A 23,174-nucleotide genomic window follows, 5' to 3' on the forward strand; every position below is an offset into this window, starting at 1 on the left:
TTGGTGAAGCGCAGAACCTATGGTGTGCGTTCTTCAAGCCACATTAGGCACTTTGGGGTGTGTGGAAATCAAAATGAGAATCCAGAGAGCAGAGAAATGGGATGTATTTGTTATCAGTTGCTGCATAACAAATAATCACAAAACTTCGCAGCTTTAAAAGGATGCACGTTTACTGTCCCACAGTTTCTGTGGGTCAGAAATCTAGCAACAACTCAGCCGGGGCCTCTATTTCAGAGTCTCTCACAGGCTGCAGTCAAGGTGTGTTGGCTGGGCTGTGGTCCTCTCGCCGTCCATCCGAGAAGGGTCTGCTGCTGCCAAGTTCACGGCGTGTTGGCAGGACCCAGCTCCTCGTTGGCTGTTGGCCAGGGGCCACCCTCAGTTCTTTATCGCGTGGCCTCGCCAGCATGGCAGGTTGCTTCATCAGAGTGATCAAGCCAAAGTGGCGATCCCGACAGTCTGCTCGGAAGACAGAAGTCACCGTCTCTTGAAGTTGAAGCATAATCATTCACGGACATCCCATCACCTTTGCCATGTTCTGCTGGTTAGAAGCAAGTCACTGGGTTCAGCCACACTCAAAGGGAGGGGGTTGCACAAGGGCCTGAATACCAGGAGGTGAAAATCCCTGAGGGCTGGCTTAGGACTTCCTCCACATAGTAGGCAGAGTTCTAGGCCAAATGCAACACTGGACGTTCTTCAGTGTTGATGGTAAACCGCTGCAAGGCAGGAATGGCCTCTGTGGCGCGTCAGCCAGGTGAGGAAGAGTGAGGACAAGTCATGCGGGGAGGGGTGAGTCCACGGTGGAAGGAGAGCCAGAGAGAGGGAGTCCTGATGGCCTTGGCAGGTGCCAAGGGCAGGACATCCTCTGATGGGGTGAACATGTACGGAGAGGGTCTTCTCAGTGCCCGGGCTGCAGAAGGAGTTTCCTGTTACATTCCGTGTCCTGTTATGCCGAGGGAAAGCGTAGTCCGTTTTACCCAGACCTGATGTGGGCTCCTGCACGGAGGAAGACGTGTGGGGTAAAGAGCGTCTGTAATTGCTGCAGAGCCCAGCAAATCTGAAGTATAATGTTGCTGCTGCCCCTTGGTTGTGGCCGTGATATCAATATCCATCTCTTCCCAAGGACTCATTCCAAGTGTACAGAGAGAAGTCCTTCAACTCTGGGTTTTAGTTGGATCAAATAATGCTTCCCCTACAAAGACCAAGGCATAAATTCAGCTTGTGACTCTAGTTTCACACAATTACAACACTGTATCATGTTATCAGTACTGATCAGATGTAAATTTTGAGAATGAGGTTTTAGTGAAGACTTAAATTTCTTGGAATTAATTTCCCCTGGTGTAATAGTCTCTCCCATTTTGATTTTGTTTTTGTCAGGAGTGACCCTGTTTGTGGCCCTGTACGATTATGAAGCACGGACGGAAGATGACCTGAGTTTTCACAAAGGAGAAAAATTTCAAATATTGAACAGCTCGTAAGTTTGGAGAGGGAGGGGGAAGCATGCACGCCTTTCAGACTGGGCAGCAGTTCTTGTGTTAGCAGTCTGCACCTTTTCAGATCTCTGAAATGCTAAGAGAACACTTGCTAATCAGTTCATTAATTCTCAGCCACTTAACTTGAGGAAAGAAGAGTGGATGAACCAGTGCGGTATTTTATGGCGCTGTGTGTCCAGGGAGCTTTTTGGAAGATATCATAGAAGCAGAGTCGATGGTTTTGGTTTTGGTTTAAAGGTTGTAAAAGCACCAGCCTCGCCCTCTACAAATCTAGTTTCAGGTGATTGGCAGGAGGCTGGCCTGTCCGCATTAGCCTCTCTGCCCGGAGATTTTCTTCACGTTTCACATGTTGCCCTAGCCTCACGTAAGGCTGGCAACAAGTTCCATTTTCAAAACTGCTAAATATTCCCATTGGCGAAGGCCGTGGAAGCCATTTTCCATAATGAAAATTTGCAAGTGACTGAAATCTTTGTGAGATGGAAGGGGAAGTGGTTTTGCCCACTCGAGAATGCCTACGAGCATGCCTTTTCAATGTGGCCAGTAGAAGCAGCAGTTAAGCAGGCAATGGGGACATGTCAAGGGTGAGAATCACTCAGTTTTGAAATCCTCCATTTAATACTTCCTTTAGGGAGAGTAAATATGGGTGAGATTTCCCTATAGTTTTTAAATATTATGTCTGTTAGGTTAAGGCAGTGTGCACAGATGGGGGCCCTCCAGAAAAATCCAGGCACCAAAGAAAATGGTGGTGTCCCATGTGTGCAAGTCAGGCCCTCTCCCCAACACCTCAAGTTTCCCTCGTGAGCGCCCCCCAGTGGCTGGGGAAGAATGCCACTTCTCGGCTGAGGGCCCACCAGGAAGTTCTCCAGTGCTGCTACGTCGGGTTACTCTGCCCTCTGCTCTCTGAGCAAACTGGATTTCATGGTGGTGGAAGGGCCCAAAGTCTGGCCCTTCAGCTTTTCCAAGGGCAGGTGAGAGGCAGCCCTGCTCACCCCACCCATCCCAGGAAAGAGGAGCGGTCCTTGGAACAGGGAACTGCCTCAGGCCCTGAAAACTGCCTCCTTGTAAAACCCACCCCTTCCCTAGGGTGCCCCCAGCTCTCAGGACCACCTTTCAAGGGCAAGAATGGAATTCCTCCCGTAATAGGACAGTGACTCTTCCAGACATCAGAAGGCACATGTCCGTAGTTACAGGGTTATTTTTAAATATATTATTGTCATCATGAACAGGAGGGTGGGTGGAATTTTTTTAACTTTTTATTTAAATGCAGATGGTCAAGTGCACAGATCAAAAGTGTGCAGGGTGGTGCTCGCACAGTAAGGCCGCTTAACTTAACAGTTAAAGTGGTATGTTTATGTTACACATATTTTACCACAGTTTTTTTAAAGTGTACCATTTGCGGAATTTACACAAACCAAACATGCCCGTGCAACACGTACCCAGATCAAAAAGAACATTACCTGCCCCCCATGAGCCCTCCTCCTGTAGCCAGAGGAATTTTTTTAAGCATAGTAAAGAGCTGCCGTTTACTGAAGGCTCCTTATGTGCCAGCCGTGTGCTAAGCTGCAAAGATTCTCATTTGCTCTCCACAGCAACTGTCTGAGGTGTGTCTCATAGTCATCTTTTGACATAGGAGGAGCCAGAGGCTCAGGGTAGGGAGCTCCCTGGGTGCACAGAGCTAGCAGGTGGCAAAGCCAAGGGTGGGATGCAGGGATGGCATCCCGAGTGAAGTGTCAGGTTCAGTGTTGGAAAGGCCCACATCAGAGGGGACCGAACTGTTGGAGTTACATGAAGGTTTGAAGGGAAATGGGGGAGGGGGGATTTGGCTTTGATATCTTCTGATTTATGATTCCTTATTGTTAATTTGATGCTCAGATGAATGCTTCTTGTCAGAGTCTACTAACTTTGAATTCTGAAATACACCCTCCTTCCCCTCCCAATTTTATGCAGTATTTCCTAAATGCCAAGGTTGGTTAGAACTTTTCAATCAACTTGTAACTTCTAAAAGGTAAGAATTAAGGAATAGCAGGAGGTACCATACATGGCTTTTCTTAGGTTTTCTCCACACTGCACATGGATTTACGTGTTGGGTTGCAGGGCACTTGGAAAGCCGGTCCTTGCCCAAACCAAATTTGTGACTTCTTCCTTTGTTAGTCTGGACAGGATCTAGAGTGGCTTCCAATTGGAGTTTTGGAGAAACATTCGAGGAAGACCCGACCTGCCTCAATCTGTGTTTCATGATTTACATGCATGGCCATTAATGTTTACAGAAGGCTTTTGAACCTCTGACCCTCTTCTCTTAGAAGACAATATTACAAAGGCTTTTTATCCCTTTAATGTTATTCCTTCTTGCCAGTGGAATTTCTCATCCTACGTGCCATTTAAATGCCCTTTTTCAAGGTTATGGCATGGAAATAAGGTTTTCGTAACAAACACAATATCCTGAAGTCAAGGGTAATAACAGGGAAGAGAAAATCATGAAGGAAAAACAAAGCAATCGTACAGAACCAGACGGCATGTGTCTCCTTGCCCCTGCCCGTGCCTCTCCCAGCCCCTGGCTCTCATCCCTTGAAAGAGAGAGGGACAGGGCTGTGTTCTCCCTGGGGCAGCTGCCACACCTCCTAGTGTGGGTCCGCCTGCTCCTTTCCCTGTCAAGAGGCAGGAACTGGAGGCCACAGGGCTGGCTTTTGTGTTTCACAGTGCAGCATAAACCACGTGGTAATGCACGTGTGCCCATGCCCGGAGCCGACGGCACTGCTTCCCACCGTGGGGATGGGAGGTCCTTCGTGGACCTGGTGTAGGGGCTCAGTGTAGGGAATTTGGACATTATTAAACTTGACCCATTTTGAATATGTGAATTCATCTGTTTTATTCCCTGTTTTCACATTTCATGACTAGCGATGTACCACCTAGAAACAGCAACTCTAAAATGTAGTAGACATTTTACACAGCATGGAGTGGTGCTCCCTGCCTAGGGTAGTGACTCCTTTAAAGTTCTTTTCATTGTGATAAGAAGAAATCTGGTTTAGAGCCCATGTAAACATTTGACAAAATTGTTATGGATATGCCCTATGAGAGTAAGATGGGCAGTGACAAAATTTAGAAAGAATCCAGCACTTATAATAATGCTCCACAGCTCCATAGATCAAGGCTGACTTCTGTTTGCAAATGTCACTTCCTGGCTCCATCAGGGCTCCAGACTCCCAGCTCCTGGGACCACAAGCCATCTCTGAGCAACTCTGGGGATTGGGAAGAGGCTCTTTTACTAAGTGTTTACATTAGAACCACAGGGGAAGCAGTTACGGAAACTTAAACGCTCTTCTAAACCAGAGGCAGGGCTTAAATCATATATTCGAATCAGAGCAAGATAGCAGTTGAAGAAAAACCTCACCAACTCTGAATTAATGAAATAACTGGACTGTAAGAACTGTTTCAAGGAATGCAGCTTTAATAATACTAATTACTCCTAGTAACTCAAGTAAAGAAAGAAAAAGTAGCACAGTAAAGATCCTGTTTTCCTAAATCAAGGTGAATAAATTGTATAGAGTATATTATTTATTTGTAGGTGAATTGGGCTCCTAGTGTATTAAACAAATGATTTATTCATTTGCTTAAAAGGCTTTTTTGATGTCTTGAGTCTGTACCAGCCTGTCTGGACACAATATGTGAGTTTTACTACATAATACATTGTGTCCTTGTCACCCCATAGCTCCTTTGATGGAGAAAGTGACCCTGGATGGCCTCAAAAAAGAGAAAAGGATTTTATCTTTCTCAGTTTCTCATGAGTAACTGAAAACCCTTGTGAGATTAATGGAGTCACTTAAGAGAAAATCATGAATTCCTGATACAGGACTTTCGAACAGTCTGATAGTTGGATTCTAATCTGTGCTCAACTATTTAGGTGGCAAGACCAAAATGAGATAGTTAATGCTGGATTTGAAATGAAAATAACTTGATTAATACCACGTCACCTGAATAAGACTGGGCTGTCACAACCTGCAACAAAGTGCATTGGCTTCCTGCCCCAGACAACATTTCCATGTACCCCAAAATTGATAGGTGACTTTTTAAAAAAAATTTAAATCAATTTGAACTAACTCAGTGAAGGTTATCTTGCAGTAAAAAAAAAATAAGCCTCTGCTGCGAGTACTTAATATTTTCCTCACTGTTCGGGAGATTTCCCAGGGGTGTGTGTGTGTGTGTGTGTGTGAGAGAGAGAGAGAGAGAGGGGGAGGGAGGGAGGGAGGGAGGGAGGGAGAAAAGAAAAGAAAAGAAAAAAGAAAAGAAAGGCTGGAGGTGATCGGTATGGTTATTTTTTATGATGAAATGTCTCCATCTAGTGGAATTTCAGAGCAGTAAAAATGTCACCACATTAAAATGAAGATAATGGCTCGAAAGCAATTTACTTAAATGCATGCAGTGTTTAAAGAAAAAAGCAAACTTCCACATATGTTCTTAGATAATATACTTATAACTGCATGTATTTCTTTTGGAGGATGTAGAAATGAACCCAATACAAACTGTTTAAATGTTAGCATTTTTAATTTCATGATTTGAACCTAAAAGGCAGAGGGTCAAGATAGGGGAGCAACACAGGGTAGATTCCACACAGCTGGATGGATCTAGTTCTTAAGTTGGGGGGTGGGTTCACAGGTGTTCATCTGTACATACGGTCTTTGGTACGTATAAATTATTTCATAATAAAAATCTGGACATAAACTAAATTTAAGGTTATTAATAAAAGACTTTCTGGGGAAAATCATCTCCCTCTTTTGATTGATTTGTTTAAATTTAATAGGGTAACAAAAGAAAGACTGAAAAACCAACTGAAACATAAGTGTTTTAAAGCCTTTGCCAGCACCCTGTCTCCTTGTGAGCTATTCTGTGCTACTCGTGCCACCTGACGCTTTCCCGCAACTGCACCTGTAGCACATGTGGGCTCGTCCGCATTTGTCTATCGCTGTGTTAAATCCTATATGGAGTCATTGCTCATCGTCACCTCGCTCAGAGTCAGTCTTTAGAGGATGGGTCATTGGAGTAAGGCTTGCATTTAATATGGAGGCTGGTTATCCTCTACCTAATTGCATCAGTCTGGGGAGGATCTTGACCAGGGCCAAAAGCCAACATTTGTCTTCCCTGTCTGAGGGCTTTGACACACAGCCCAGCAAAAAAGTGATTTAAAAAAAAAAACACAACAACAAAACAGCTTGGGATTTCTCTTGTTGCCTTCAAGGACCAAAAAAGGAAGGAGAGAAGGTGCTGGGCTTCTGGTGATCAGAAGTCTAGGAGGTCTCCATCTACTCAGGGGCAGTGCACCCTCCCTTCCCCCTTGCGCTCCTGACCGCAGGCCAGTGGAGGGCTCTGCAGCACTGTCGGCGTCAGAGCTACAGCCCCACATACATGCTAACCGTTGCTGATGGGAAGAGGCACGCACTCCTCCCCTGCTCTCTGTCACATGCAGCTATGCGAGTCTGAGCAAATGAACTCTAACCGTTTAATGTATTCATCTGTTGCAAGCTGAGAGTGGTATTCTCACCCCCCTTTCACATCCTTCTGCCTGCAGCGCTGAGAGCCCCACAGATGAGCCCATGCTGTTGCTGGAACGCTGGGCTACACAAAGTGGTGGGACTGAGACTCTCATCCCCTTAGCGAGTTTTCGTTCTCTGCCTGCACTTGCACGCACACAGCTACACCCACCCTTCCTCTCCTACCCTTCAGACTCAGAGCAGTGCTGTCAATACTTGATGAAATAACGTCAGGGAGAAAGTGTCTGAGCAAGGCGTAACCTACTGTACGCTTTATTCTTCTACCCATTTTCTTGAGAGCAAACAAGGCAGGTATTCATCTCTTAACGGGCCTCCCAACAGGCTTCCTTTCTCAGGTGATATGCAACTATAATGTCTGTCTGCTGTCCATCTTTCTGTCTGTCTGTCTGTCTCTCTCTCTCTGCCTCCCTCCCTCCCTTTTTTTCTTTCCTTCTTTCTTTTGAATCATTTAATGTCTGACAAAATAATGCTAAAGCCAGCGGCTTGCATCTCTCCAGAGGTACCAGGATGTTGGTCGCCTCGGGACAGGGGATGAAATAGAGACTGTTAGCCAGATTAGCAGTGCATGCTTTTTTTTTTTTTCCAGCTTTATGGATATATAATTGGAAATATGACATTGTATAAGTTTAAGGTGTACAATGTGATGGATTGAAACGTATATTGTGAAATGTTTACTACAAGAAGATTAGTTAATACATAGGTCACCTCACATAATTACAGTTTTGTTGTTACAATGTTTTTCTTAAATAGGCGGGGGGGGGGCGGCGGGGGGGCGGAGTTCCCTTCCCTTCCCTTCCCTTCCTCTCTATGTAAGTTGGAGACACTTAACAAGCAAAACGCCCTCTCCCCCACCAGAGCCCCCTCATGGCCAGGGTCCTACATTCTGAATTCATAAATAAGGCAAGAGATGAGAGACAAAGCTGGCTTCCTCTCTGCGCTGACACAGATTGTAACCATTTGACCCTCACAGAAGGCTGTGTCGGAGTTTGGAGAAATCTAGTAGTAGAATGACTAGGAGATAGTCCTATGCTCTTACAACACAGAGTCTGTGACTGCAAAACATTGAAATGGTCGACATACTCACTTACGTTTCTCTTTTTTCCCTGCAGGGAAGGAGATTGGTGGGAAGCACGCTCCTTGACAACTGGAGAGACTGGTTACATTCCCAGCAATTATGTGGCTCCAGTTGACTCCATCCAGGCAGAAGAGTATGTTTTGTTGTTTTCAGTTAACTACTTGCTTTTAAAGTTAGTTGCCCTGAATCAGTGCCATTAACATTGTGTAAGTGGGAGAAGTAGTTCACTAGAGCGATTAAGGGGTGAGAGGATGTGGCAGTGCTTGTCTCCCAGGCTCTATGCCATGGTTTTTGCCACATCTGGATAATACTTGTACCCTTATTAACTTAATGGTTTTCTTAAAGCCTGCTCACTTTTAAACAAACATTTATTTTGAGAAGAAACTTTATATTAGTACCTTAAATGAAAACCCAATATTACTTGCCATAGATAGAAATAACCATAAGAAAGTGATGAAATTCTAGCTAGAGCATGTATTATTGCCAACCCAAGGATTTAAGCCTGCAGTCTGCTGAAGAAAAGAGGAGAGGGGTGGGAAGAAGGGGGGGGATGGAGAGAGAGAGAAAGGGGAGGGTGTAAGTAATTGTTAAAGATCAATTTGAGCTTTTTCTCCTCGATGTAATCAGAAATGTTAGAGGGGTGCTGAAAAGACATACTGTCCACACCGCAGGTAGGAGTAACTCACATGCAGTGTATCCTACCACTCGGGAAATCCTGTGGTGATGCATGTCAAATGGTCCTTTCCTTTGATGTGAGGTCTCGGGTGGTTTCTTTCATAGTAGATCGTGACTAACAGCCCAAGGATTTCACTGATGGCAATTTCGGCAGGTGGTCGATAGGCTGAGGGAATTCTAGAGGGGACAGCCATGGTTCCTCCTCCTGACCTGTGGGGATTCACAGGCACTTCCAAAGTGGAGAACTGTCAGAATGGCTCCTGTAGCGGCCCTAACCTCTGAACCGAGGGGAAAAGAGGTGGGACAGGATCTCCCAAACATGAGACCCAGGCCTTCCCCCTGACACCTTGAGGACCTGCCTCTCCTGCTCGGTGGGGCAGGCCTGACTTACCAGAAAGGTAGCTGAGAAAAGTCAGCCACGCAGCCCAAGCTTTGGCTCTGATATTTAATATGCCCTGGTTTGTTTAAGCACTGCAGGGAGGATTAGACTCCACACCCCAGCCAGATCCCCAGTGGGATTGCTCTCTCGTCTTTAATTCCTCTGTATTTCCTCTAAGAAGATCTGTTTTGTTTCCCACTCTCAAATACTCAGTGGTTCTGAGCTCCTTTTTTCCCTCAGTGAGTGTGTTTCATCAGCGGTGAATAAAGGAATCCGTGTGGAATCTTTTTTTTAGGGCAGATTTGCAAACATCTTTGTGTTCTTTCAGAATAAAAGGTACCACCAAAATGCAGCATTACTTTGACTTAACTGGGATCCTACCCACAGTATATTTAAGTTACATTTATAATGGTCAGGTTTTTTAAGTACTTTGTTTTTAAAGAATAAAATAGCATTTTAAAAATAATACCTTTGGTTTTACATAGGCAATTAATTACCATTATCTTAAAATACGATTCTTTTAGTACACGCCACTGTTCCAGTGGTTCTCTTTTCATCACTCTTCCTATTTACACTGCATTTTAATTGGGTTATTGATACAAACCCAGAAAGTCATTTCTCACAAATAATTGGTGTAATTCCCTTTATACCACCTAGCACTAGGTTAGGATTGTTGCAATCTTGTGCCTTTAAAAGTCACTGAGGAGCTGGCATGCAGCGTGTCTTTTCTTATCTTCAGGGAAGCTCTTTCATTCACAAAAGAATTTGATAGTGAACATATAATAGCTATGCACAAGTATAATGAATTGAAATTTCGTTTTAGAAACTGGATCCTTTCACAGTCAAATATTCTAAAAATTGTTCCTGTGCACAGATTCCGATGGAATGCCACCAAGTTCTCCCTAGGGCTCTTGGAGCACCTGCTGCTCACTCAGCACCTGGTGCAGAAACGTTACCCAAGTGCCAGGCAGTGCTTAGGGCTGGAGGGTGCAGGGGGAGGTGAAGATGAATAAGGAAGGTCGGCAGGTGTTGTGATGTGATACCTCCTAAAGTGGCACGGGAGTGTCATTACAGGGAGAGTATGAACACGTTTGTGACACTGAGTGTTTTTAAGTGTTTACGCTGGTTGACCGTACGCAGTAACCTGGCCCTGCAGCTGTGCTAGAGCTCACGTGCGGCAGGTCACAGCCCCGCCATGCAGCAGATGCCTTTTATCCATCCAAGTCCTCACCCCTGCTGGACAGGAAGAAAAGAGAAACAGGCATCCAGGGACAGCAGTCATCTCAAATTAGGGGTAGCCTTGACCATTTTCCTTCAGAGTTGCTGTAGGTAGGAAGTTACTGAAAATACCATGTCTTTGTTCTTTGTCCATTCTGACTGACATTTTTTCAATGCTTGATTAATGATCTTTATAGACACTATGACTGTGTTTTGTTATTTCCCAAGGGTTGTAATTATGCTCAGAAATCCAGGGTCTTGTAGAGGTGCGTGGGAAGGGTCTCCTGCAGTTGCCATTTCAAAACAGGGTCTTGGGTTTCTCTTTTTGTGCATGTGGGTGGCACTTTTAACACAAACCCACCAGTCCCTGTCATCTCTGGAGGGAAGAAAAATAACCTGCAGTTCAAATCTGATCGTTTTTCAGGAGTGAAGGAGATGGATTAGGGATGGAATCAGGAATAGATTGAAAGGGAATTAGATGAGGCTAGGGAAAACGACACAGGGTGAGGCTAAGGATGGAGTCGGACGTGAGGAGGATTCACGGGCAGAGGAGCTGATGCTGTTGCATTTTTGCAAATGAACGTCAAAAACATTTCCTTCCCTTGATCTCATTTCAAGGTGGTACTTTGGAAAACTTGGCCGAAAAGATGCTGAGCGACAGCTTTTGTCCTTTGGAAACCCAAGAGGTACCTTTCTTATCCGTGAGAGTGAAACCACCAAAGGTAAGATAACGAGTTGAAGAACGTGGCTTGTCATTCAAATCTGTGGATTAGTCAGAGGGGATGAAAGGCTTATCTCTAACGTACAAGGGTGTTTAAATGGCACATATCCTCCCTGTCTGGTGAGCAGAGTCCTATATTCAGTTTCCCCTCCAGGCTCTAGAACTGCAGACAGTTCCAAAAGGACTACAGAGGCTCAAAACCAAGACCTTCCCCCTGGAAACAGGGGCTGGGACCGCTTCTCTCCTCCACGCATGCAAGATCATAGAATCTTCAGAAGTCCTTTAGAAGTAGGATTTTCTGAAACTCTTAGTTCCTCAGGCACCAATCACACAGGTTGTTTTTTGCATTTCTTTTGTTTTTTCCACAACTAAGGACTTCTTTTCCTCCATCTGCTGGCCTTCTCATTATGTAACAACTCATTAGAACCCAATAGACGAGCTGGGCCAAAGAAAAAGCAGTGGCCTTCTAGCTTGATATACCAGACACTAGTTATCTGCTACTGTGAAAAGTGTTCTGAAGCAAGAATTGGAAGCTCAGTTCTAGAGAAACAGTCCTTAGATTTCTTCAGTACATGCCACCCCTGCCTCTGTGATGCCCTGTGGGTAACGGAGACTAGGGCAGCGATCTCAGCCGTGAACATCTGTGCTTCCCTTCATCTTGCCCGGGGGGAGTTGGGTCTATGCCATGTTCACCAGCACAAGTGTACTGAATAGAGTATCACAGGGAAAAATCCAGAGAGCTTTCATTCTCAAGGGTAGAATCATTTTATTGCTAATATCTTCTGACATTTGCAGGAAAAGGGTGTTTTCTTCCTATGTTACTGAGTGGAAGTATGTGTGTGTGTGTGTGTCTGTCTCCTCTTGATAATTATAAATCAGAATACTCAAGTAAATGAGACCCAAAAAACAAATTGGTACTCAAAATGATTGGAGCTGCTAATGCCTTGCACATTTCCCAGGTGCCTATTCACTTTCTATTCGTGACTGGGATGATATGAAAGGAGACCATGTCAAACATTATAAAATTCGCAAACTTGACAACGGTGGATACTATATTACCACCCGGGCCCAGTTTGAAACACTTCAGCAGCTTGTACAACATTACTCAGGTAACCTGAATTCTAACTGACTGCTAACCATTTGGATGCTGGAGGGTAGGGGTGGGCCCAGAGCGGGAAAGGGGAAAGAGGTACAACGAATATATACAAAGGCACTAGGAAAATACTTTTCTTTGCTAGCCCTTCAAGGTGAGGCTTGGCCAAATAGGTTCTATCACTGTTTTTTCCTCCATAGTTATTATTAGTTCCAAATGTTTGTCAAAAGATTATACCATTCAAGTTCCCCAAGTAGAAAGCAACAGGTTAAATTTTAAAAGCTCTTTGTTTTTTTGTCTTCATCTTGAAATCCTTGGAAGTTATCTCTTCCTGTTCCCCTGCAGAATATAATTCAGGAGCTATGAAAGGAAGAGGGTGTGGTCTCCAGGGGAGCACTTCCACGGGGCCTCCTAGAGGGTGTGCTGTGTTTCTACCATTACTTTACACTCAGCGCTGTAGCGGGAATGGCCGCACATGCATTTCTTTGTCATGACTAGATGACTTTCGCAATCTATTTATCATGTTCTACTTCCCCACCAATACTTCCATTTCCTAACTAGACTTAGACATATATGATCCACAGCTCCTAAATCTGTTACAGCTGTTGTATTAAATTAAACTTTTAAACAGTAGATCAGTCTCTGTCCTAACACCCAGACATCACCACTAGTCTGTTGTTCCTAGAAACATACAATTATTAGGTATTTAGGTGTGTGATTTGTACATTTTATTAAAGAAGGTGGTTTTATGTGCAGTTGTTAGGATGATTGCTTTCTTTCCTAGATTAGCAAGTCAGTCCCACTATATCAATATGTACACACCAATAGATAGGGATATGCATGTACAGATAGAGATCTATGGCCCGTTAAACCCAATAGTTTTTTGTGTGATCCATATATACATTTTATATTATTCTTCAGGACAATGACGAGACTCCAAAATAGTACATGGCTTGACTTCAACTATTGCTCTATGCTCATTCATTTAACAATATGTGTGTATAATTTTTTAGCACCAAAAAAAAGCATTTTTTTGAAAATGGCAATAAATGTCTATCTGTTGATCCTGGGCAGTAATGAACAAATGAAAACATTAATAACACTTGAAGTACTTGTTGATTAGGGCAGGGGGTATCTTTTGTCTATGTGGATTCTAATGAAATACTTGGGAGAAATGGAGCAGAATATCTCCCTGCGCTTAAGTGGTATACTCAGAATGCCTGCATGTTGTAAGGATTTTTCAAATGCCTAAATATATTTCATTACAGCCAAACATCAGCTGGATCCCCAGGGTTTGGATCATTTGAAAATATTGTGTTGGAAAGGGCACCTTAATAACATCATAAAGCTGGAAGGAGAGAAGGGATATGAAAAGCAATAGACATTTTTTAATCTCAAAAAAAATCCATCTTGAGACAGATTTGTTTTTATATTGGTTTTTCCTCTTCCCTCTTTCTCTCCCTCACACAATAAAACGCCTTTGAAATATTGACACATAAATAATTTCCTGCCTTAATGTCTCCGAACCTGATTCTATCAAAAAAGAAAGGAATAAAAAGGCACTTGCAGCTGGTTCCTGGAGAAAAGGCCGCAACACTACATTTTATTTCCCTGGATTTGAGGGGTCTCTGGTGGGGTATGGCTGGTGAGGCTCTGTCCGCCTCAAGCCAGGCACTCTGCAGCTTTTGTTACTGCCCTGATTCCTTATCCATTGTCACCTTTCTCACCTGACTGATGTTTAACTGGGCATTTAGACAATTTTCCCTTACCACTGCTAGGTTCTAAAAGGCTTTTTCTTTAAAGAGAGAGAGACAAAAAGGAAAAAAAATCTTCCAAATAACCTATTAGTGATAACGACTTTTTTCCTTCCTCTTTTTCATAGGAAATAGAGTTCTCTCGCATCCTTGAGTTTCTGCAAATTTTAGTTTCCATTCTTTCTCGTTTCAAACCAGACTCCTAAATTATACATCGGAGACTGTTATAAAGATTTTTTTAAGGGAAAATAATCAAAAAAGCAAGAGTTTCTGACTGGTAGAATAGAGTCAGTTCAAACTGCCAAGGAAATCACTAGAGAAATATGACCTCTTTTTTCCCTTGCCAGGTATAATTTTCAGCCTTACTAGTTTATAACAGTCTAATGTTCTGTACAAGAATCCTGTACTGAAGTTACAATTTTAAGTATATTCATAGCAAAGAGAATCCCCAAACCCTAGATATTAGACAGGGGCAAAAGACAGTTGTGCTGACATTCTGTGGTCCAGATGTGCCTTTTGAAATCAGCGGAGGTATTTGCAGAGTTCCGGAAGCCATGTTATTAGCACGTTGGGCTGAAAACATTTTTCTTACTCAGTGAGCACAGAAACCAAAGCGGTCTGTATCTGGATATACATATAGACTCTATTAGACCTGGGGGTATGCAGTCATCCAAATATAAAACGTCCTCTATTCTACCTCCAACAAACATGTTTCAGCGTGTGGTGTCTAATCTTCCAAGACATGTATAGTTCTCTGCTGACATAGCACTGTTTTGAGTAACGCTGTGTGCTGGCTGGGTTTGTGCACCTGTAAGTGTTGTTTCACGTGTTTGCTTTTCTTTTCCCCTCCTGCTGCTGTCCCTGCCCCACCAGAGAGAGCCGCAGGCCTCTGCTGCCGCCTAGTAGTTCCCTGTCACAAAGGGATGCCAAGGCTTACCGATCTATCTGTCAAAACCAAAGATGTCTGGGAAATCCCTCGAGAATCCCTGCAGTTGATCAAGAGACTGGGAAATGGGCAGTTTGGGGAAGTATGGATGGGTATGCTGAGACTCCATTACTCTATTACTAGCTTTCTTGTTTGGGAAGTCCCAAACATCAAAGATGGAAGGTGAAAATAAAGACTTGTTGGCCAAGAGGAACATGTGAATTACTAATAATTTTGATTTTGATTTCAGAATTCTGGTCAAGATTGGAAAATGGCTCAAATGATACTACTATATGAGCCTCAATTCATAAACCAGTAAATGTTACAAGGAATATTCTAGCCTGCACCAAATGCCTTCATTTCCAACTGCAAATGTTTGTGAAATGAACTCGGTGTCACCCTGAAGGGCACGTCACCTCCCATCTTTCCTAGTGCATGCATGATTATGGATTATAAGGACTGTGTTTTCTTTATTAATTCCCTTTCCTGTAGAGAAAGCTGATGGTTTGTGTTTTAACTTAACTGTGATTGCATCGAGTTGTACCCCACAAACTTCTGGATTGGCTAAAGATGCTTGGGAAGTTGCACGTGATTCCTTGTTTCTGGAGAAGAAGCTGGGTCAGGGGTGTTTCGCTGAAGTGTGGCTTGGTAAGGCAGAGGGCACATTTTGTTTTGGCTGCATCTCAAAGCCAGTTAAAAGAACAGTTTTAAACAAAAACATATACAGCCGTTGGGACCAAGTCGCTTAACCTGGATAGCTAGACGGGCACAGGCCATCCAGATTATACCCTTCTATCCTACTTCATGTGGTTAATTAAGGTACACACAGAACAGGAAACCAGTACAATAAGACTCTGGTGTTTCCTTTTCCTCAGATGTGGGAAGGTAAGATTCTATAGCTGGGCTAATACAGGGGAAGACCATGGACTTTTTTTGCTCAATAGCCTGGATTTGAAGCTTTTCTAGCTGATTAACCATGGGCAAGGGGCTTATTTAATCTCCTTGAACCTCAGTTTCCTCATCTGTAAAGTTGGAATAATACCTGCATCTTAGGATTGTCTTGAGAATTTCATGGAGAGTATGTTTAGAGTCCCTTGCATATAGCAGGTGTTCAGTAGACACACATACTTCTCTCATAATTTGGTTGTCGTGTCATTGATCAGGCCAACTGCACTGGCCCTCCCCACTGCTTTTGTAACACCCTGAAACATCTGTCAGTAAGGTAATGTTGGTGCTTACGGAATCCTGCTTCTTACTTTCTTAGAGTCAATTAAAAGCAATATAGGTAGGTACCTGTTGATGTGTGTGGTATAGGTATCTAGATGTGATCTGCATTAAAAGATTTAATACAGTTAAAGCACTTAGAACAGAACCTGACAACTAGTAAATACTACCTATAGAGAGAGGGGGAGAGAGAGAGAGATACACACTCAGATATACACGTGTATGTGAGTATGCATATGCTATTATAATCAGTATTATTATAATTGTTTTCAGAGTCCACATTATTGTGTCCGTCTCTGTCTGGAACTTAACTCTCATATTGTAAAATATATTTATATAGCCTTCCTCTCCCTCATCCCCACCCAACTTATAATTGTATTTGTGGGTCCTAAGGATTTCAATGCAGTCACTCATAAAATCAGGAAGATTTAAACCCTATACAAAAATTTATTTTCAAACTTTGTAATTACCAATTTTAAATCATTACACGTGTTATTAGGATTTTGTTTCCTACTGAAGGTAAAACACCGTGTTGGGGCAGTTCAGGTTCCGGATGGAAGGCTGTATAAGTAACCAGGTTGTTATTAGAGAGGACGATCTCACTCTATTTAAATTTGGGGGGTGCTAAAACACTCACATAGACCACTTACAAAGTGTCAAATTTCCCATTTACGTTTAGTGGTCAGCCTCTATAAGATTTGAATGAACTCTTCTTTGAACCACTTATTCTTTGATAATTTATATTTTTGTAGGTTGCATGCTGTGATTTTATGAATCATGTTTTTAACAGGGTAACAAGAGTTGCTCCACTTTATAGAATTTTTTAGTTCTAAAATCAGTTATATTAAATATAAAGTTAATTCAAACAAGCCCTCTTTTCCAAGTAGAAAACAATATAATCTTAGTAGATTTTTCTGTTTCCCTTATAGTTTTAATTCAAAGTCATAGGACTAATAATGGATACACATAGAATTTAGACTTCTTTTTTTTTAAATTTTGGTGCTGAAAGAGACTGGAGAGAGAATCCAGTTCCATTTCTGTACTTTACAGATGAGGTAAATGATGGTGATCATAAACCAGGCCTGCCTCTGAACCTCCTAGATTTTTTTTTAAACATGTGAAGTTCAGGTATCTCTATTCTTAGCTGCTGTTTAATTTTTCTTAGCTGCTGTTTAATTTTTCCAGTCTATCTGCTAGAAGGCATTGTTCTTGTGGCTGACCATCAGTAGGCTTGAGGAATTTTCCTTTACTGGTTGAAGTGTTGGCAAGTGGACCGAGAGCTTCTTGCCAATGCTTATCAGCACACTTAGCTCAACTTTGCAAGGACTCAGTCAAGCCGCTCATCCATTGCTGACAACCTGAAGTCTAGAGGTAGTCTCCACACGTCCTCTGTGTGTTGCCATGTATTTTTAAATGGCACACCCCATAAAACAGAACTTAATCTCATTTCTTCCATGCTCACTGTACTGCCTAAGGGGTGGCTCTTGGATGGCCAGTCCTGTTCTAACCCGTAGACTTTCATCCTTATGAAGAAGTGTCCAGAAAGTACTAGGGATCTAATGTACAACATGATAAATGTAATTAACGCTGCTGTATGTTATATATGAAAATTGTTTAGAGAATAACTCCTGAGTTCTCAAGAAATAAATTGTTTCTATTTCTTTAATTTTGTATCTATTTGAGATGACGGATTTCACTAAACTTAATTGTGATAATCACTCCTTGATGTACGTAAATCAAATCATGATGCTTTACACCTTAAACCTATACAGTGCTGTATGTCAGTTATATCTCAGTAAAACTGGAAGGAAAAAAAAAAAGATGTATCCATCCAGAGCTTTTGATACAAATTTGTAATCGCATGGCTGAGCCAGAAGAGGAAAGTGATATATATCAAAATCACAAAAAAATTTTAAAGAATTACAAACCATGATATAGCCATAGCTAAACACATTTTTCCTGTTGAAAATACTTGACTGAGTCCTTACATTTGATTGTCTTTGTTCAACAAAAAAAAAGTTACATTTTTTTTAAGTTAAAATCCAACTTTATGCAAATAGCTACTCACTAAACAACTTCTTTTTCCATCAAAAGAGGATCTTTGGTTTGACTTGATATTGTGGGGTGTCTGCAGGTACCTGGAATGGAAACACAAAAGTAGCCATAAAGACTCTTAAACCCGGCACAATGTCCCCTGAATCGTTTCTTGAAGAGGCACAGATCATGAAGAAGTTGAAGCATGACAAACTGGTTCAGCTCTATGCGGTGGTGTCTGAGGAGCCCATCTACATTGTCACCGAGTATATGAATAAAGGTCAGGCCAGGCCTCTCGGGCTCCCCCTCACGGGAACCTGCAGCCTTGTTTTGGGGAGGGAAATGGAGCTGCCTGCTTGCTTTTTTCTTCCCTTCTCCATGAATCAAGCATTCTTATCAAGACGCACAAATTGTGTGCTCACTAATGAAAACATTTTAAGAACAGTCTATGACCTTGAATTTGCCCCCCAGATTCTTGAGAAGCGCAGTACCTTTTGCATGCTGCATGTGTCAGGAGTTCCAGCTTCTCTCCATAATTAAAGAAATTCATTTTTAGTATCAGGGGTGATACAGAGAGCTGTAATAGTTTGCTGTTATTTGGAATGCCAGAGCTTGTGTTAAAAATTAAACTTTTTGCAGGGCTGAACAATTAATATCAGACACTGATCTCTGGGTTAAATTTAGTCTCCCTTTTTTCAACATCTTTTTTTTTCAGCTCTCTTCTTAAACATCAGACGTAGAAAGACATGCTTTTAAAGAGCACATTTTAGTCTCATTCTTTTTCTCTCTTTCTAATCAGAGCAATATTGTTGGGGATAAGGCCAAAGATTGCTTTGTTTTGGAAAAATAGATGAACTAAACAAGAAACAGCCTTAAAAGGCAATTTGTTGTACATCAGAGGACACCAGTGTAATTTTTCCTTTCCACGTACTTTCTTTTAAAATATATTTGGAATTATTCTCTGACAGATTGTTTGTCCTTTGTACCCAGGGTTATTTGGTAAATAACTTTTCAATTAAAGCATGAAAAAAGTCACCAATGATCACATGAGCCTCCAGCCTCTGCCTGTGACTGTTTCAGCCCCAGTGTTCATTCTGAGCTCCTTAGGGTGTGTCATCACAGTGGCTCCGAAGCTCCAGCCGTTTTGTTTCAGATATCTTTTAAGGCCTGAATGGCCATGATCTAATGTGGGGAGCTACCTGCCCCACCCTGTATTCCTCAGATACTCTTTTCTTGATTTAAAATCTGTCAATAAGCTGGGCCAGTGATTCTAAACTTTACTTTGTATCAGGGTCACCTAACAGGCTTCTTAAAATACAAGTTTCTAGGCCAGAACTCCCAAGTTTCTGATTCGGTAGATGTGGGGTGGGACCCGAGAGTTTGCATTTCTAACTAGTTCCCCCGGGGTTGCCATTCTTGCTGGTCCAGGACCACATTTTGGGAACCACTCGGCTGGGTGCTCTTTTCCCCACTTCACTCTTGTTAGGGGTGCTGATTGGGAATGAGATTGAAGTGGTGCAGCCTTTCAGTATGTCCCTCCTGTGACATAAAGGGAATTGAGTCCTGTTTTTTCTAGTTTTAATCCCATTTCTGGTGTCCCTAGAAATGGAGTCACCATAGTTTTTTCTTTAAATGTATCAAGTTTTTATTTATTTATTTTGGCTGCACCAGGTCTTAGTTGCAGCACGCGGGATCTTCGTTGCGGCATGTTTTTGGTTGTGGCATGCAGGATCTGTAGGACTTCTTAGTTGTGGCATGCGGAGCTCGGAGTCTTACCCACTGGACCACCAGGGAAGTCCCACCATAGTTGTTTTTTTGTTGCTGTTTTTTTTTTTTTGCGGTACGCGGGCCTCTCACTGTTGTGGCCTCTCCCGTTGTGGAGCACAGCCTCCGGACACGCAGCCTCAGCGGCCATGGCTCACGGGCCCAGCCGCTCCGCGGCATGTGGGATCCTCCCGGACCGGGGCACAAACCCGTGTCCCCTGCATCGGCAGGCGGACTTTCAACCACTGCGCCACCAGGGAAGCCCAATAGTTTATTTTTAAAAGGTAAAACTGCCGCCTTCCAATGCATAGATTTTCTTCTGCCCTGTTTTTTTGTGTAAACCTTTTTTTTTTTAATCGATAGCAACTATTTCATTTAATTACCTCGTTACTTCTAATAAGAAAACCAAATACAGCCCTTCGTCAGGAATTTTTATCTTTCAAAGGAAATCGAAATGGTTTTATGTTTTGCTCATAGGAAGTTTACTCGATTTCTTAAAAGATGGAGAAGGAAGAGCTCTGAAGTTACCAAACCTTGTGGACATGGCAGCACAGGTAGGCCCTGTGGTACCTCGATTCCTGCCTTAGATTTACTGACGTGGGAGTACATGGAGCCACATGTAACGTGTGTTCCTCGGTTTCCACAGGTTGCTGCGGGAATGGCGTATATCGAGCGCATGAATTATATCCACAGAGACCTGCGGTCAGCAAACATTCTCGTGGGGAATGGACTAATTTGCAAGATCGCCGACTTCGGATTGGCCAGGTTGATCGAAGACAATGAGTACACAGCAAGACAAGGTGGGCACTTGAATGAGGAAGGCTGCTGGTCACATCCCACTCAGCCCTTCCTCCCTCCTTCCCTTCCTTCCTCTGGAAAATATTTGGACTGTCATTCTTTGGCTAGGTTCTTCCTTCTTGATCTGGTGGGAATCTGACAGCTCTGCAGGTGGGAGACTATTGTGGGTTCAGTGCGTGAACGAGATGTTGCTTTTTGGTGCGTGAGCGTCTGCTGATGTCCTCCTGGCTCGTGCCGCCCTCCTCCCTGCACCCAGGCTCGAGGCACTTTGCCTTGGGAGGAGAGGGCTGCGGAAGACCAAGAGAGCAGTCGAGTAGTAGCTCATCACTCCATCGAGGTCTCAGCCAAAAACAGAAGGCGCCGCTCATTGGAGAATTTAGCAAAGGAGTTATTTACAATGGCCCGGGCAGGGTTTAGGAAAACCGACAGGGCATGACGCGGCATCCCAGAGCTGGTAACAGCACCAGAACTAAGAACGAGAAGCTGTGCAGAGAGGCCCCCTCGGGTGGAGACGGGCAGCTGGGGCGGATCTGGGGGGTGCGCGGCCGAGCTCACTCTTCAGCCTTCCTCCAGATCTTCTGCCAAACCCCACTAGAGCCAGCGGTCAAAGGAGCCCATTGATGAGTCCTGATGGGTCCAGAGCAGGGAGAAGACGAGTAGAAAGGGGATGTAGAGGGCCGACAGAAGAGAATAACTCAGTCCCTGGAGAAGCTCCACCTCCTTTAATCATCCCCTCCATCCTGCCTCCTCCAAAGATTTATAGGAATTAACCTCTACATAAAATACATCTCAAACCAGCAGCCACTCCAGTGGGACAGCTTTTCAGATGCTTCTAGAGCAGTAGATACCGGGGAGGGAATTCCCGGCGTTATTTCCTTTCTTCCTGGAACCTCACGTAGTGGTCAAAGGATAAATGTGTGGAACTGAATGTGCAGTTTGCAGTCATTGTAGGTTCCTCATGGAAAAGTTAATGCTCGTGTCTGAAGGAAAGGGGTCACCTTCATTGTTATTGTTTTTAACCAAAACCTAGTCATTCCGAGCAAGGCTGAGCAGTGACCGGAGTGGATTACAGGGGAGTGCTTTCTACTAGAGGTTATCATGGCCACCTCTGTCATTCTTCTTCTTTCTTTCCTTCTTTTTTAATTCTTTCATTTCATGCCAATTCTTCCCTCCTTTTATCCTTCTCAGCAGTCTCAAGTGATGAGGAAAAACGCTAAACTAAGACCTTGCCTCGCACAGATGCTGTCCAAAGGCTAAATTACAGGTCGGTCAGACAGCTCGGCTATTTGAATTTCCCCAGCACGTGGCAGTTCTTGTCCTGGAGCCAAATGCCCACACAACAAGCAGCGCGCGTGCACACACACACACACACACCCACACACCAGCGCATGGCCAGATGGTGTACCATATCACTAATCAAAGGCTCACAGGCAGCTTTGATTGGCTCCACAGTCCAAAGAGGAATGTGGATGTGATCTTGAGTCAAGATGAGCTACGAGGGTCTGAAGTGCCCCTGGGTCTGAGACCTGGGCCTGAATGAGAGAGTTTACCCTGAGGCAAACCTGTGAGATCCCAGCTCACGGACCCGGAAGGAGAGGAGAGCAGGTGAAGGTTGCGAGACATGAATCTTTGATTTAGGAAGGGGTGGGAATGGAGTGGGTCGTGTCAGCATCGTTCCGTGTGTGAGTGGAATTCTGGGGCTGGAGGGAGCAGTTCAGGATTTGTTTCTCCCCTTCTCCTGGGCTCTGGACTCTCTAGAATGTGTTGTTAACAGCCTTGAACCATCAATAACTGAGAAGGTTGCAGGGCCAGAGCCCGAGCATGCTGGCACGGATGCTGTTGACAGGGCTGGGTGTTTAGTTCACGGGGTGAGATGCCCCTGGCTGTGGCCCTGGGTGATTGGAGTCCGGGGGCAGGCATGTCAGGAGCCCCTCGAGGCTGTGCCCTCACAGTGTGCTGCTGCTGTGAGGCAGGGCCCGCGGGGCCACCCTCAGCCCTGGCCATCCTGCCTTCCTCCCTGGAGAGCTGTCCTGACTGCCTTTCTGGTGGCTTCCTCACCTCCACCATCACTTCCCAGATGCTGTCCTGACGCCCTTCAGAGGGTCAGCTTCACACCCTTAATTTCCAAATAGAATCCTCCACCCTTCCCTCTTAAAATTCTTTTTTCTTCTCTCTTCCCTTTTACAAGTATCTTCCCATCCATGCCAAACACTGGAAGGAGATAAGTAAGAAGAAGTAAATGAACTGGAGAACTGAACCGGGGGGGGGAAAAAGAAAGACTGGGGCCCCGGGATTTTCAAGGAGAATAAAAGAAATGCTGCAACGGAGGAAAAAGAAGAAGCAGGGGCGTTTACAGGATACCTACCCAGTGCCAGGCCCGAGCGGGAAAGATAGAAACAGGCTCAGAGGGGTTAAGTAACGTGTACAAAGTCACACAGCTAGTAAAAGGGCAGAGGCAGGATTTGAATCCAGGTATGGCTG

At 43.9% G+C, this 23,174-nt stretch overlaps 1 protein-coding gene across 5 annotated transcripts in view; it reads left to right on the top strand.

The window, feature by feature from the left end:
- FYN (FYN proto-oncogene, Src family tyrosine kinase) overlaps positions 1 to 23,174 on the top strand; it is a 209,662-nt gene that overhangs the window by 158,742 nt on the left and 27,746 nt on the right. For 4 of the 5 annotated variants that reach the window (XM_067702327.1, XM_067702326.1, XM_067702328.1 and 1 more), the window contains 8 exons: positions 1,375 to 1,471; positions 8,143 to 8,241; positions 10,999 to 11,102; positions 12,061 to 12,210; positions 14,822 to 14,986; positions 18,232 to 18,411; positions 20,373 to 20,449; positions 20,542 to 20,695. In XM_067702327.1, the coding sequence (XP_067558428.1) occupies positions 1,375 to 1,471; positions 8,143 to 8,241; positions 10,999 to 11,102; positions 12,061 to 12,210; positions 14,822 to 14,986; positions 18,232 to 18,411; positions 20,373 to 20,449; positions 20,542 to 20,695 (1,026 nt within the window). Of the gene's footprint in view, positions 1 to 1,374; positions 1,472 to 8,142; positions 8,242 to 10,998; positions 11,103 to 12,060; positions 12,211 to 14,821; positions 14,987 to 15,365; positions 15,522 to 18,231; positions 18,412 to 20,372; positions 20,450 to 20,541; positions 20,696 to 23,174 lie in introns of all 5 variants that reach the window. The other variant, XM_067702330.1, reaches the window with a different exon arrangement.

The sequence above is a fragment of the Pseudorca crassidens genome, chromosome 13, assembly GCF_039906515.1.
Source record: "Pseudorca crassidens isolate mPseCra1 chromosome 13, mPseCra1.hap1, whole genome shotgun sequence".
In the NCBI taxonomy this organism is placed as follows: Eukaryota; Metazoa; Chordata; class Mammalia; order Artiodactyla; family Delphinidae; genus Pseudorca; species Pseudorca crassidens.